General features: G+C 43.3%; 1 protein-coding gene across 2 annotated transcripts in view; it reads left to right on the forward strand.

Annotated features, from left to right (window-relative positions):
* Positions 1–13253, forward strand: part of FTO (FTO alpha-ketoglutarate dependent dioxygenase) — a 293791-nt gene that overhangs the window by 127219 nt on the left and 153319 nt on the right. The window contains exon 8 of one of the 2 annotated variants that reach the window (XM_055000443.1): positions 6130–6254. The exons of the other annotated variant lie outside the window; for it this stretch is intronic. Coding sequence (XP_054856418.1) covers positions 6130–6254 — 125 coding nt within the window. The remainder of the gene's footprint in view (positions 1–6129; positions 6255–13253) is intronic. 2 annotated transcript variants of the gene reach the window in all.

A 13253-nucleotide genomic window follows, 5' to 3' on the forward strand; every position in this document is an offset into this window, starting at 1 on the left:
TGAGTTCTGATTCTAAACTGTCTGAAAGAATTAGGCTATATAGCATTCTGTGTGTCTGTCATTCTCCTTCAAAATATTGGCTTCTACATCTTCCTTTAGAAAGTTAGTAATGACTCATGGGTATGAAACTTCTGGTGTGCTGGGGTGGGAAACACATCTCAATGGGTTAATCGCTTCCTCACACAATGCACATTGTCTTCCACAGTGGGGCAGGGATTCCCACCACACTTTGCTTCACCAATCAGAAACATGCTAAGTGTATTGTTTAGACTAGCCTCACATATACAAGCAAACGATGTGGGAATGAGGTAGTCAAATGACAGAAGGGATTGCATTGCATCAGACTACAGGTGAAGCATATGTTTCGGAATAGCCCTTCAAAACAGAAAAAGCAGTACATCAAGGATAAAGAGTGGTTAGTAACTTTTTCCCTGCTGTGTTAGTTTTCTATGTGCAGGGAGGTTTCTTTCTTTTTTAATGGCTTGGGACATTCAAAACCAGAATCTGCTGTGAATCCACTGCCAGTCTAATTAGCCATTTTCATATGTAAAGTAGACGTAAATTTTATGCTGGTGGGAGTGTCAAGATATTGCTAAGATTCGGGCCCAGTAGCACCTTAAAGACCAGGTAGTCTTTAAGGTGCTATTGGACTCGAATCTTGCCTGTCTACTGCAGACCAACATGGTTACCTACCTGAAATCATCTATAGTTACCCCTTTTCTCACTGAGCTACCTGCTATCTCTTCTTTGGGGAGGGGGTGATTTAAATTGGAAAAACGGCACATTCATAAAGGGTTAAATACTCCCTCCCACATGTTATTTGCAACGCTGACACGAGCAACAAATCTGTTTTTGGCTGTTGTGGGTTTTCCGGGCTGTATTGCCGTGGTCTTGGCATTGTAGTTCCTGACGTTTTGCCAGCAGCTGTGGCTGGCATCTTCAGAGGTGTAGCACCAAAAGACAGAGATCTCTCAGTGTCACAGTGTGGAAATGAGGTAGTCATACCTCTTTTCCACACTGTGACACTGAGGGCCAAGCTACACATGACGAATGACACTTGAACAGCAAGTGTATTTCTCCCTGTTCACTTGCCCTCCACTCAATCCACTTGCCGTTCAAGTGTCATTCGTCATGTGTAGCTTGGCCCTGAGAGATCTCTGTCTTTTGGTGCTACACCTCTGAAGATGCCAGCCACAGCTGCTGGCGAAACGTCAGGAACTACAATGCCAAGACCACGGCAATACAGCCCGGAAAACCCACAACAGCCATCGTTCTCCAGCCGTGAAAGCCTTCGACAATAAATCTGTTTTTGTAGGAGATCTCTAACCACAGATTTCCAGAGGCTGTATGTCTGGTGTTTAGTTGCTTTCTTGTTGAGGTTAGGTTTGCTTTGTCTGGCTGGCCTCCTTGACTCAGCAATAGATCCCAGGGTTTACACACAGAAGTTCCCAGTTTCAATTCTTGGCATCTAGAAGGTGCTGAGCAAAGTCCCTTCTCAACTTGAAACTCTGGTGTGTTACAGCCAGTCAGAATGTATGATAAATTATTTAACTTGGTGTAAGACATCTTCATATCTGTGTTGGTAGCAAAAGCCAAGAGTAGAAATGTTTTTGATAAATATTTTGAATATAATTTACTTAATGCGAGGTCCTACGGTCCCAAGAAGAACTTGTTTCCACATTAAGCATCTGTAGGATCATGGGCTTGATATTTATTTCTACATTCCTTCTCTAAATATATAGCCTGAATAAGCCAACTTTTCCACTGGAGAGAAAGAATATTTATGGGTTTTCCCATTAACCTGGACTACTATATTGGTTGTGTAACTCAACAGCCTAGGAAACCCTTCTCCTCCCTTCAAGGGGATGGGATTTCCCACCATATAATTCCTTAGACAGCAAGAGTAATACGGACATACATTTTTTCCAACAAAAAATCCTCCTAAGTAAACGTTTCTAATGGAAAGTGCCAGCAATAATGTTTGTACCAAAAAGTGTCAAATGCTGCACGAAGTTGTTTTTGGGAGGCGTATTAAATGTGTGCATGTTTCAACGCTGTCATTTTTACGTGGCTTGAAAGGGATGCAGTATTCTTTCTTTGTGAACTGTTTGAAAAGTTAGCAATATATTTTTTTAAAAAGAAACTGATATTTATTGAAGCTGACATTTTTTCACTTACATAACATCCACTTTTTTACTTACTTAATAATATGGATGCGGGTGGGGTCAGGAATGACCCCAAAGAGATATAAACAAGTATGTACAGCTTTCCTCCCTTCCTCACTTCCTACTCATGTTTTATGTTGCAATGAACAGGATGATTGTTCTGTTGTGTTTCAGTCACTACAGTTTTTGAGTTTCACTCTGAGAGCATTGGGGTTATCAAGAACCAAAATTTGATGAATATAGGAATATGTCACTAAATAACCTCGAAATACACTCATTTAATGACACAAAGGGCTGCTTCATTTTATTAAAAAAACTATTAACTTCAGGAGTTTTTTTTTAATTGATAGAAAAGGTATGTGAATCAGGGGTTGATAAGAGACTATTACTGGGGGCCATTAACCCCAGATACTGCCCCTATGTAGCTGCAACTCTCTGTATTACATTCATTGTCAATAATTTCTTATTTTTGCACATTAAATTGGAGCTATTGACAAATACAATTATTCATTTTGAAGTACTCATTTAATGAGGGTCTATTTGACCCCAATGCCTGACCGATGTCCCCCCCCCCAAAAAAAATGGAGCAGAATTAATTCTATGAGAAATATTCTAGAGAGGAGTTTTGTCAAAAAAAAACAGAACAGTCGTCTCTGATAAAACCTGACAAGTCATCTCCAACTTGATAAAAGCAAGAATTTAGAATATTTCATTCAGATTTTGCTCCTCTGCTTCAATTTCTTGTTTGCTTTATAGTCAAGCTGAGGTTTTTAATGGTCATAGTAATTTCTCTGACTCCCAGGGAGAAAGCGCTTAATAATAATCTCTTACCTCTCGGCTCCCCCGAGCCTGCTTTCCTTGAGCAGGCTGCTTAAAACAACCTGCAGGAGTAGAATGTACCGACCCTTAAACAAGTCTATTAAGCTCACTACAGCAAGAAACTTGGAAAACTGTAATTTGGGGTGGGGTGGGTTGGGGGGCACACAACAATTTTGTAAACCTTCTAAAGGTCAGAAAAGGGCTTTTGGTAAGTATGCAGAGGCTAGAAATCAAATCCCATTTCCTATCATAAGAAACCAGTTGTTTTTTAGCAGCAGTGGTTAATGTACTATATGTGAAAGATTTAAGACTCGCTGGAAAAGCTTTGCTCCTGTTTTATTGGGCTGCTATTGAAAAGCCAACAGCATAACTTCAACTAGGTGCTTTGAGATTTCTTAATGGGCTGTCAAGGGCAAGACACCAGGTCTGTGCTATACTAGCTCTTTTCCTGTACATTAAAAACAACAGGGGCCAAAATGATCATATACACAAGTATGAATTACTTGATGCGTTCTCTGTTCCATATGGTCAGCCATGTCTTCGGCAATTAATCATGTTACAGGATCAGTTGAGTGGTCTCCGAAGCATTGGAAGTCGAGGTTTTACTTCTACCTGTGCTAGGGTGTAAAGGTGGGGGGTAGAGGAGTGGTAGGCGTAAAATAGTAGGATAAGGAGTGCCTGGCGCCAGTGTCTGAGCAGCTGGCTTCTATAAACAATTTCTTTTCCCCACTCCCGTTACTTTCTCTCACGACCACGCTGCCAGTTTTCAACCTCATCCGAATCAACCATGCAGAAGTTGAGTGAAACTTTGATATCAAGAATAGCATGCTAATAAGCAAAACGGACCAGCACTTGAGAGTAACCAGTCCAGATTTGCATGGCGATAACTTAAAATGTACTGGTGACTGTTACCATGCCACTACCAATGAGGTGCCGTAATACACTGTGTAAAAGGAAGGGAGTATGTATGTGTGTGCAAACATACCCTTAATACTGGCAGGGTATGCAAACTACCCTTAATGTTCACCTATGAAGCCCTCCTGGTCAACATCCATTCAGATATTATTTCTCTTTCCGAAAAAAATTCAACATTCTTTGGTGCATCTCTCTCTGCCAAAATACTGTCAGTTCACACAAGGGTGTGTGTGTATGTTTGTGTGTATATTCTATCCTGCCTTTCTCCTGACACATATGGGTATATTTATAAAGTGTGTCATTTGTATAAATGGTGTACAATGACAGATAATTAATCATGTTGCAGAATCAGTTGACTGGTCTCTGAAGCATTGAAAGTCAACATTTTAGACATGCCTCTGCTAGGGTAATGGTGGGAGATAAAAGGGTCATTGGCATAATGCTACTGAATTTAGCATCCTTTCTGATTCGTCTTGAAAAATCCCTATTCTGATCGTACGAAATTTCCTTTACACGAATTGAACCCATGAAACTACTTATGTGCCATTTCTATTTCCCTGTGTGAAATGTTTCGCCTAAAGTATTTTTCAACCTTATTTTTGCATTAATAAATCAACATGATGCATACTTGTGTAACTGACCTGTGTCACAGGCATAAACTGATTATAAATTGCATAAAGGTATTAAATGAATTCATAGATAAATGAAAAATAACAGCCAGTCTAATTAGCAGGAGTTGGAATAGGCAGACGTGGGTGCTTTCAAAGACAACGAAGCCTGTTTTCTTCCCTGCTTCTGTTTGCAATTGATTATCGGCCATTAGCCATCTTTCCTTGAAGTGGGAAGAGCTTAGCTAGAGCTCAGAGGTTTATCTTGCTAATCTCTTTGGAAAGACTAACAAGTATATTAAGATCGCCTGGTGAAAGCCTCATTTGTTGACAAAATAAAGTGGGGCCCTGAAACGGAACTACCCCATATGCCAGTTCAGTTCCAGCCTTGAGCATTATCTGTTTTCTGGAACGCCAACAGTTGTGGGATAGATGAAGCTGTAGCAAGATCCTGAAGGTACCAAAATGGCTTTGACAGGTGCTGGGAGCTTTGTCAGGGTGCCAAGTTATTGATGGTTGTTGCTAACCTAAAAAACCAGGCCGTGAATGCCCCGATACCGACCTGTCATTCGTTATCTCTCTGTTTTGGGCCTCTCTAGGATGTGTTTTTGCCATAACAGGGAGGGCAGAAAAGATAGCTTCCTTAAACATTAGCATCCTCAAAAAATTCTCTGCTGAAAGACTGGTGAGATAAGACAGACCTGCTTGCGTTGTTTGTTTATTCTACTGACCTCGTGTCCCACGCATTTCTTGGGGAAGAAGAGAAGATCCCTGAACTAAAGTTTGCAGAACTGGCAGCTTCACTCAGCAACGGGTAAAACAAGGCACAATTATCTGTCATTAAAGATCATTAAATGAATGAAGCACCCAGAGTTGACCTTTCTTTCATAGGATATATGGGCCTGCTCAAAAGAAGATTTCCCCAACTTGTAGGATGAGGGGTGGGACCCAATAGAGCTTCTTTCTTCATTGCTATCAGTGTTGATTTGAGGAAATGGGTTTCTCAGCTGATAACATCTTCTTGAACCCTTGACCGCCAACTGTCAAGGCATATCCTTTCACCTTCTAACCCTTATTGAATACAGACTGCTAAAATGTGGTGGATGTAGGCAATATATCATGCTTATGGATTTTGGCTGCTTCAGTGGGTGCTTCATTGGGTATCTGTGGGGCTTAGTCTCCCACAGATTGGACAGGGCAAAAATGTTCTTTTGTCTCAGCCAAAAACATTTATTTGCAATCTTTAGCATGAGGGGGGCAAGTGACAACAAACAGTGTTAGGATATGTTTATTAACAGTTAGTTACCCAAGCAAAGAAAGAAAGAAAAAAGGTATTCTGGCTGGGAAAAATGTCCAGCCCATCGTGTTATTTAGGGCAATAGAGTTTTATGGTTTACCATATTTTCTATCCACCTTTATTAAATTCCAAGTATGTCATGGCTATTTCTGACCATCATTTACTGTATTGATTTGCAAGCAGTGGCCGATGTAATAAAGGGAGGGGCATTGATTTTCTGACTGTATTTGCTTATGGGATTTTTAATTAATTTTATGCTTTGTTTCCTCTTTGAGGTATGATAATATTTATGGTGCTTTCTCCCCCCCCTCCCCCCCACCCCAAGACAAGCCTACTCCTCTGTGAAATCAGAAAAGAAGAACAGATGGAAGAACAAAGAAACAAAAGAATTGGCTGCATCTTGCCCCTTCTTATCCAACGACATGAACTTCGCAAGGAATGGCTGGCGAGGTAAGCAAATGAGGCCATCAGGAAAAATGCATATTTTATATATATGCATACCAGAGTATTCCTTGTGAGTCGTGACCAACAAACCAGATAGAAAAACACAACAATTGGAAGTATTGTTTCTGCCTTCTTTCATGAGTGCTTTTTTTATCATTATAACTTTTCATTTCAAGGAGCAGTCACTGTAAATTCCAGTTCCTTTCCCTCCCGCCATGTTGTTTGCGACAATATCAGTGCATACCTAAGGTTGAATCCGGCTGAAAATCTCGACTGATGGAAGAGTTTCTGTCAGTAGAGTGTGATTTACCTGGCATTCCCCAATACTGCTCGTGAGAGATGGGGGGACCCCCAGAAAGAGATGAGTCACATCTCTTTCTGGGGCACAAGGAAGGCACAAGGAAGAAGAGAATGACCCTCTGCTCAGTCTAGTGAATTTGTTTCCAAATTACCAGCAACCACTTGATAAAATGATCCTTCTTGAATCATTGCTGATACATCCCTAGAATTTCTGAATCCAATCATGCTGTGCTGGAACTCCAGGAGTCTCTGATTTTGTGCAATGAACACGCAAATAGCCTTCATTAAATTCTGAATTATATTTCTTTCATACGCCTATATATTTCATGCGTGTAGCCAATCAGCATGGTCGTCGGTTCAAAATTTAACTTGCTATTCGTTATTTTCGAAGTCATTTCCAAAATGCTTGCATTTTAAGACACATTCTTCAAACCTTTAAGTATGTACTGGCTTTGTCCTAGCATGGTGTAGTGGTTCGAGTGTCGGATTAGGCTCTGGAAGGCTGAGTTTCAAATCCCCGCTATGCCGTGGAAGCTTGCTGGGTGATATTGAGCCAGTCAAAGACACTGAGGGTTAAACTACAAGTGACGAATGACAATGCCGTTCAAGTCTCATTTGTCACTTGTAGCTTGGCCCTCAGCCAGCCTACCTAACCAGGTTGTTGTGAGGATAAAATGGAGAAAAGGAGGATGTTATAAGCCAGTTTGGGTCCCCATTGGGAGAAAAGTGGGGTATAAATGAAGTAAACAAAAATATATTTCTAATTGAGGTGGCGAATCTTTGTTGAGGCTCTGCTTCACAGTTATTCAAAGTTAGTTCACAGTTATTGCATGCATCTGTCGAAGAGAATTGTGGTTCTTGAAAGATTATGCTACAGTAAAGTTGGTTAGTCTTAAAGGTGCGTCTGGACTCTTTTCTACTTCACAGTTATGGGAGAATGTTTTGCCCTATAAAGTAAAGAAAATAAAATATCGACCAAAGAGAAAACTATCCAGGTTGTATAACTAGTCTCTCTGGCACACTGATTTTCGATGTGCAGGAAAAGTTATTTGTTTTTGTACGAATGAGTATTTCTCCATGTGCGTCTCTTCACTCTGAGTTGGAAGGGGTACAGTCCTAACAGAGGTCTTCATCTTTATAATGACTGCAAGTCTGTAGCCAGAAATGTGGCTGTGGTTGTTGGGCCTTTGGGTACACTGTGGGTAAAGTGTCAGCAGAAACCTGAAGTCTTCTCAGGTATTTGGCGTTAACTTAATTCCTTAAATAATAGTTAGCAGGTTTCATTGGAATAAAATGTTAAAGCAAAACTTACAAAACTACCTGTTAGTTGTAATATCACGTGCAAGGTTGTAAATTTTCCCTGGCATGCTCTTCTCCTCTTCACTTTTCTGACCAGAATGTAGCCTGATGCCCCCCGCTCCAGCATTTATTTTGACTTCCTGTGCCCACAGGAATGTAGCCACTCCTTCTTACATCACGGCTCCTTCTTCATTTTATCCACACAACAGCCCTTTGAGGTAGTCGAGGGTGAGTGTGTGTGCCTGGCCCAAGGCCATCCAGCAAGTTTCCTTGCCAGAGCTGGGATTTGAACCCATTGGTGAGAAAAGCCAAGTATAAATTGAAATAATAGCATAAGGCTTTGGATTCCATGTGGTTTGCTGGGTGTAGCTTTTGCCCGCCTGATAACTGGGAGCGGAACTACAAGTGACGCCTGACACAGGTTGGACACTTGCCAGCTTCCCTCAAGTTTTGATGGGAAATGTAGGCATCTTGGCGGAATGTTGGACAAGTGACAGTTGGAAAGTCCATTGGACAGCAGTCAGAGAGCCAAGCTGCAAGACCAGGATGCCTACATTTCCCATCAAAACTTGAGGGAAGCTGACAAGTGTCCAACCTGTGCCTTTTGTCACTTGTGGTTCCGCTCTGGGTCCCTCTTGGGTAACCCGTTTCCACTTAGCATGTTCCATTCACCAGGCTGAGGTGTTCAGATTTTTAGAACTTTCCATTCCAGAAGCCTTCTGCCCATTCCAAAGCTTTCTGCCCTTCAGCTTAGAAGTCTAAAAAGGAATAACAGAAACGAATGTAAAACAGCCAGTTTAACAAGAAAACCTAACAGACATAATTCAGAGTGGATAATTTTAGCAGAACAAATAATCACCTCACAGCCGCAAGAGGGGATCGTAGGAATGGAAGCCCCCTCTTAGAGAGAATCTGGTTACACAATTTCTGGTTCCCCCCCACCCACCCCTTTACATTTAATCAGAAGCTGGAGCCAGTTGACATAATTTAGCCTATAAGAAAAAAAAAACGTAAAGTACTTCTCAGGCATGAGGGCAGGGGAAGAAATTGGAGGAGGAATGAAGGTTAGTGGGAGACAAAGACCAGACCTCATTAAAACTGAACACCTGAAAGAAAGTTTTAAGAGTATGGGTTCTTGAAAGCTCAGAAAAGATGGTATTAAATAACAGTAATCGGGTTTTCTCCGCACCCCCCCCCCACACACACACCAGTGTCCATTTGATGTTTCTCATCAAGTTGACTTATCTTAAGTAGTCCCATCGAGGCGATCCACATAAACGGGCGGTTACCGTCAGCTGCATTTTTACCTCATCAAAGGTATGGCGAGATGCTTGGAACGAGGCCCTGGCGATAGTAGCGGTGGAGCGCACACAGTGGTGAAAGTTATAAAACATCCTGCGTGGCTCTGGCAGAGCTGCCTGTGTTTTAGAGATCAGCCTATTGTGTACTTTGGCATTACATGAGAAAAATGTGCTTCGACAGGAAATAATTAGCTCTTGTCAAAGGGCAGGCAATAGGTTATAGTATTTTTACTTTCAGCAAGCTATCAGGGGATCAGCTAGATTAGATAATAGATTCTGCCCCCCCCCCCCACTCCTCTCTCTGGAAGTTAAATACAGATGACTCTAATTACCTAGCACTGCACATTGGAGAAGACATATTATGAACAATGCAACTTTGAGAAATTTAGGTCAAGTAGATGAGAGAAAGAGAGAGAGAGCAGCCAGAGAGGGGGAGAAACAGGCCCTTTATGTAAATGTCAGGGCAAATATAGCAACGTCCTGCGGTTGTGCTTCAGCACAAATCCAGTAGTTTGGAATGTTTCATTTGATATAACAGGTCCCTTTGTTCTTTGAACATCCTGATGTTGTGGGATGTGAATATCTGGTGGTGATCTCACAGTGTGTCTTTCATGTCAGGTGGACAGTAGAGGAACAACCGAAGACCTGGACTGTCAGTAGGGTTGTGTCACCTTTCTATGGGGGAATAAAAACCACACAATGTGGTTTTTATTCCCGCATCCCAGGAATCCAGCGTTTATTGCAAATGGTAAGATCCTAGCCCTTCTAGCGGGCAAATCTTGCAGCAATATAGGAATCCGGACAGGTGGCTCAGTAGAGTTGCCAGTGGTTCAGGACTGTGACTTCAAAATCCTTCATTCTAATATCTAGCCACACTCAGTCAAATTGTGCATGCTGACTCGTTTTTGCATAATAGTTAGCATTTGGGGAGCACTTCTAGTGTTCAGTGCAGTAGCATAGTGGTTAAGTGCTAGGGCTGCAAGCCAGCACTCTGCTGGTTCGAATCCCACTACTACTGTGAGCTCCGTAGATAAGAGTAAGGCACTCTTCTCTGCCCCAGCTCCCCAGCTGTGTTGTGGGGATAGTAACAACACTGACTTTATTGACCGCTCTGAGTGGGGCGCTAGTCTGTCTAGAAGAGTGGTATGACAGTGCCCTGTTATGTAAGCTGTTGTAACATAGTGGTCAAATGGTTGGGCTGTGAATCAGCATCTGCTGGTTTGAATCCCACTACTGCCCTAAGTTCAGTAGGTGGCCTTGGGTAAGCCACTCAGCCCCAGCTCCCAAGTGGCATTGTGGGGATGATGATGATGATGATACTGACTGTTATTATTATTATCACTGTTGACCACTTTGAGTTATGCACTAATCTGTCTGAAAGAGGAGTATTTAAGTGCATTTGTTGTTGTTGTTGTTGTAATCATTACATCATTCCTACAAGGGTGGCCGTAGTTACTATCCCTAAAAAGCAAATAAGTTAGGGGGCCAAGGCTAAGTGATATGCAAAAGGCTGCATTGAGTTTGTGCCGATGGTGTCATTTGAACGAGGGGCCTCCCAAATTTCAGGTTTTTTTTTTTTTATAGACACAGTTCTACACAATCTTCAACCTTCAGTTCTTTTGTTTGAAACCCCCTCAGGTTTTGCAATGTTTTATGATGGCTCCAGTCCTGGACCTTAACCAGGATTCCAGAAGACCAAAACTGACAATCGGTCTACCCTGGATCTGGCAGCCCAAAGGCATTCTGGGGAAAGGCAGTCAGAAGTACTTTAATGACATGCTGCCCATCTGGACCCGGAGACAATACATCTGCCCCGGGTCTGTTGGCTGTTTCAATCTTCCAGTCGTAGTGTCTATTATTTCCAGAGGGTCTCTGTGCACAGGACGCACAACCCTTCTGCGAGGAAGAGACGGATGGATATAAATAGGCCGGGAGGAGATGAATCTGCTTCGAGTGTTAACAGAAACAGCCCAAAGGTTTGCTATGAGTCGGCGTTTGTTTATTCTGCAAGATAGGGTCTGACGGACAGATTGTTATAGCTGTTAAAGAGCTGCCAGGGCCCTTTGAACCGACCCCTTCTTGACCTCTGCTTGTCAAAGGTCATCTTTCTGTTAATAAAGTAAGGGAACCCTTTTGCAGCCTACTGTAGAGTCAGAAGGCAAAAGAACAGGGCTGTGCGTTTCAAGCCGACCGTGCGAGTGGAGGGCGAGAAAACAGTGTTGTCTTTTAGGGTCACTGTCTGATAATGAAAATTATTACCAAATTGTATGGAAGTTTAACCGCAATAAGCGAGAATGGGGAAGTAGGGCCTAGTCTATTGGGTTTGATAAATGAAGTGTGAAGTTGCCCATCTGGCTCGAGACAGCTCTTTCTCCCCCCCGCCTCCTCCTTTGACCAAAGGGAAGCATTTAAAAATAACCATGGTACATATAGAACCAGTGACCCGGAAGGAGAGCTGGAATAGATTAAGATTTAATGGTGACTGTGGAAGCAGTAATCATGTGTAGAGGGAGACAAAGAGAAAGCAGGGAAAGTGCCGTTTAATATCTTGGGCCTTTTTAAAAAAAAAATGAATGTCCTTTCTTTTAAAAAAAAAAAGTCAACAAAAATAATGTCTCTATTTGCTTTTGATTGTGGAGGCCAAGATCCATTTGGTGTCCATCTGGAAAGATGAGGAAGGGAGGAGAGAGAGAATTATTCCGCAATTAAACTCTCTTCAAACCCATATTATCGGCTGCAGATTAGAGATTTCATAGGCGCAGATGATGGGAGAGGAGGCATGATAGCCAGGGAAGGATGTGTTCTTTATACCAGGCTATGTAAATTTAGTTTGGTTGGTTGGTTTCCTGTTTGGCAGGGGGATGAAGATGACATTTCCGTATTCCGTATGAGAAAAAAAAATCATTTTGATGCCATGGGTTACTCGTTATTCATTGGACAAATCTCTTCACGTTTTTCACCTCTTGGCTGAAAGGTGGTTGTTGCCGAGATCCTGTTAGATTTTGTGTGTGCGTTTGTATTCGGGTTGCCACCTGGGTTGGTAAATTTGGGGGGAGAGTCTGGGGAAGATGGGGTTTGGGGAGGGACCTCAGCAGGGTGTGATGCCCATTCTCGCTTATAGAGTCTGTCCTCCAAGGCAGCCGTTTTCTCCAGGGGAACTGATCTGTCGTCTGGAGATCAGTTGCAGTTCCAGATCCCCAGGCTTCACCTGGAGGTTTGAAACTCTGTGCTAATGGTGGTTACCTGTAAATTTGTTGGGAGAAGGGAACATTGTTCTGGATGCAGTTTCGGGCACAGGCCTGATGGTCTCAGGGGCACTGAGGCAGATGCTACCCCTGTCCTTCCACTCTACTGAGCAACGCTTGGAGCCTTCCTCCATCTTAAGTGGTTATTTTTTGGAGGAAGAGCCACTTAAATTGGAGAGAGGCTTCGCACTTTTCTCAGTGGAATGTAAGAGGATCCACTCCAGTATGTTATAGTGGTTAGAGTATTGGACTAACCAGGGCCGGCGCCACCATTGAGGTGGTGAGGCGGGCACCGCAGGTGCGGGGGTTGCCAGAGGGGGTGCCAGGAGCGGAGGCGCGTGCCATGGAGCTGGAGTGCCTGGCCCACAGCTGATGTAGTCAGCCAGCCCCGCTCTGCTGCCGCCACATGCCCCCATGCCCCCGGCTGGACCAGGCACGGCAGGCGTCTGGGGCAGTGTGCAGAGCACAGGTAGCCTCCGTGTGCCACTCCAGCCACCCGCCAGCCAATGGGCCCAGCTTGCTGCATGATGACGTCATCACGTGGTGACATCATCACACAGTCCAGGGGCGCGTGCGTGCTGCGCGCGCGTGCATGTAGGGGCAGCCACGGGCGCCAGAAACCCTGGTGCTGCCCCTGGGACTAACTCTAGGAAGACCCAGTTTCAAATACCCACTCTATCGGGGAAGCTTTCAGGATGACCTTGCACCAGTTTCATATTCTCAGCCTCACCTCAGTACTTAGTTCTCGAGGCCCCTTCTTACCTGCCCAGGGTAAGGCTGATCACCAACTTGGGGTTAGGTAGTAATTTCCCCCCGCTCAGTTTGTCTAGGTATCCTGCCACCTTCCAGGCATGGAGCCA

The sequence above is a fragment of the Eublepharis macularius genome, chromosome 16 (assembly GCF_028583425.1).
Source record: "Eublepharis macularius isolate TG4126 chromosome 16, MPM_Emac_v1.0, whole genome shotgun sequence".
NCBI lineage: Eukaryota > Metazoa > Chordata > Lepidosauria > Squamata > Eublepharidae > Eublepharis > Eublepharis macularius.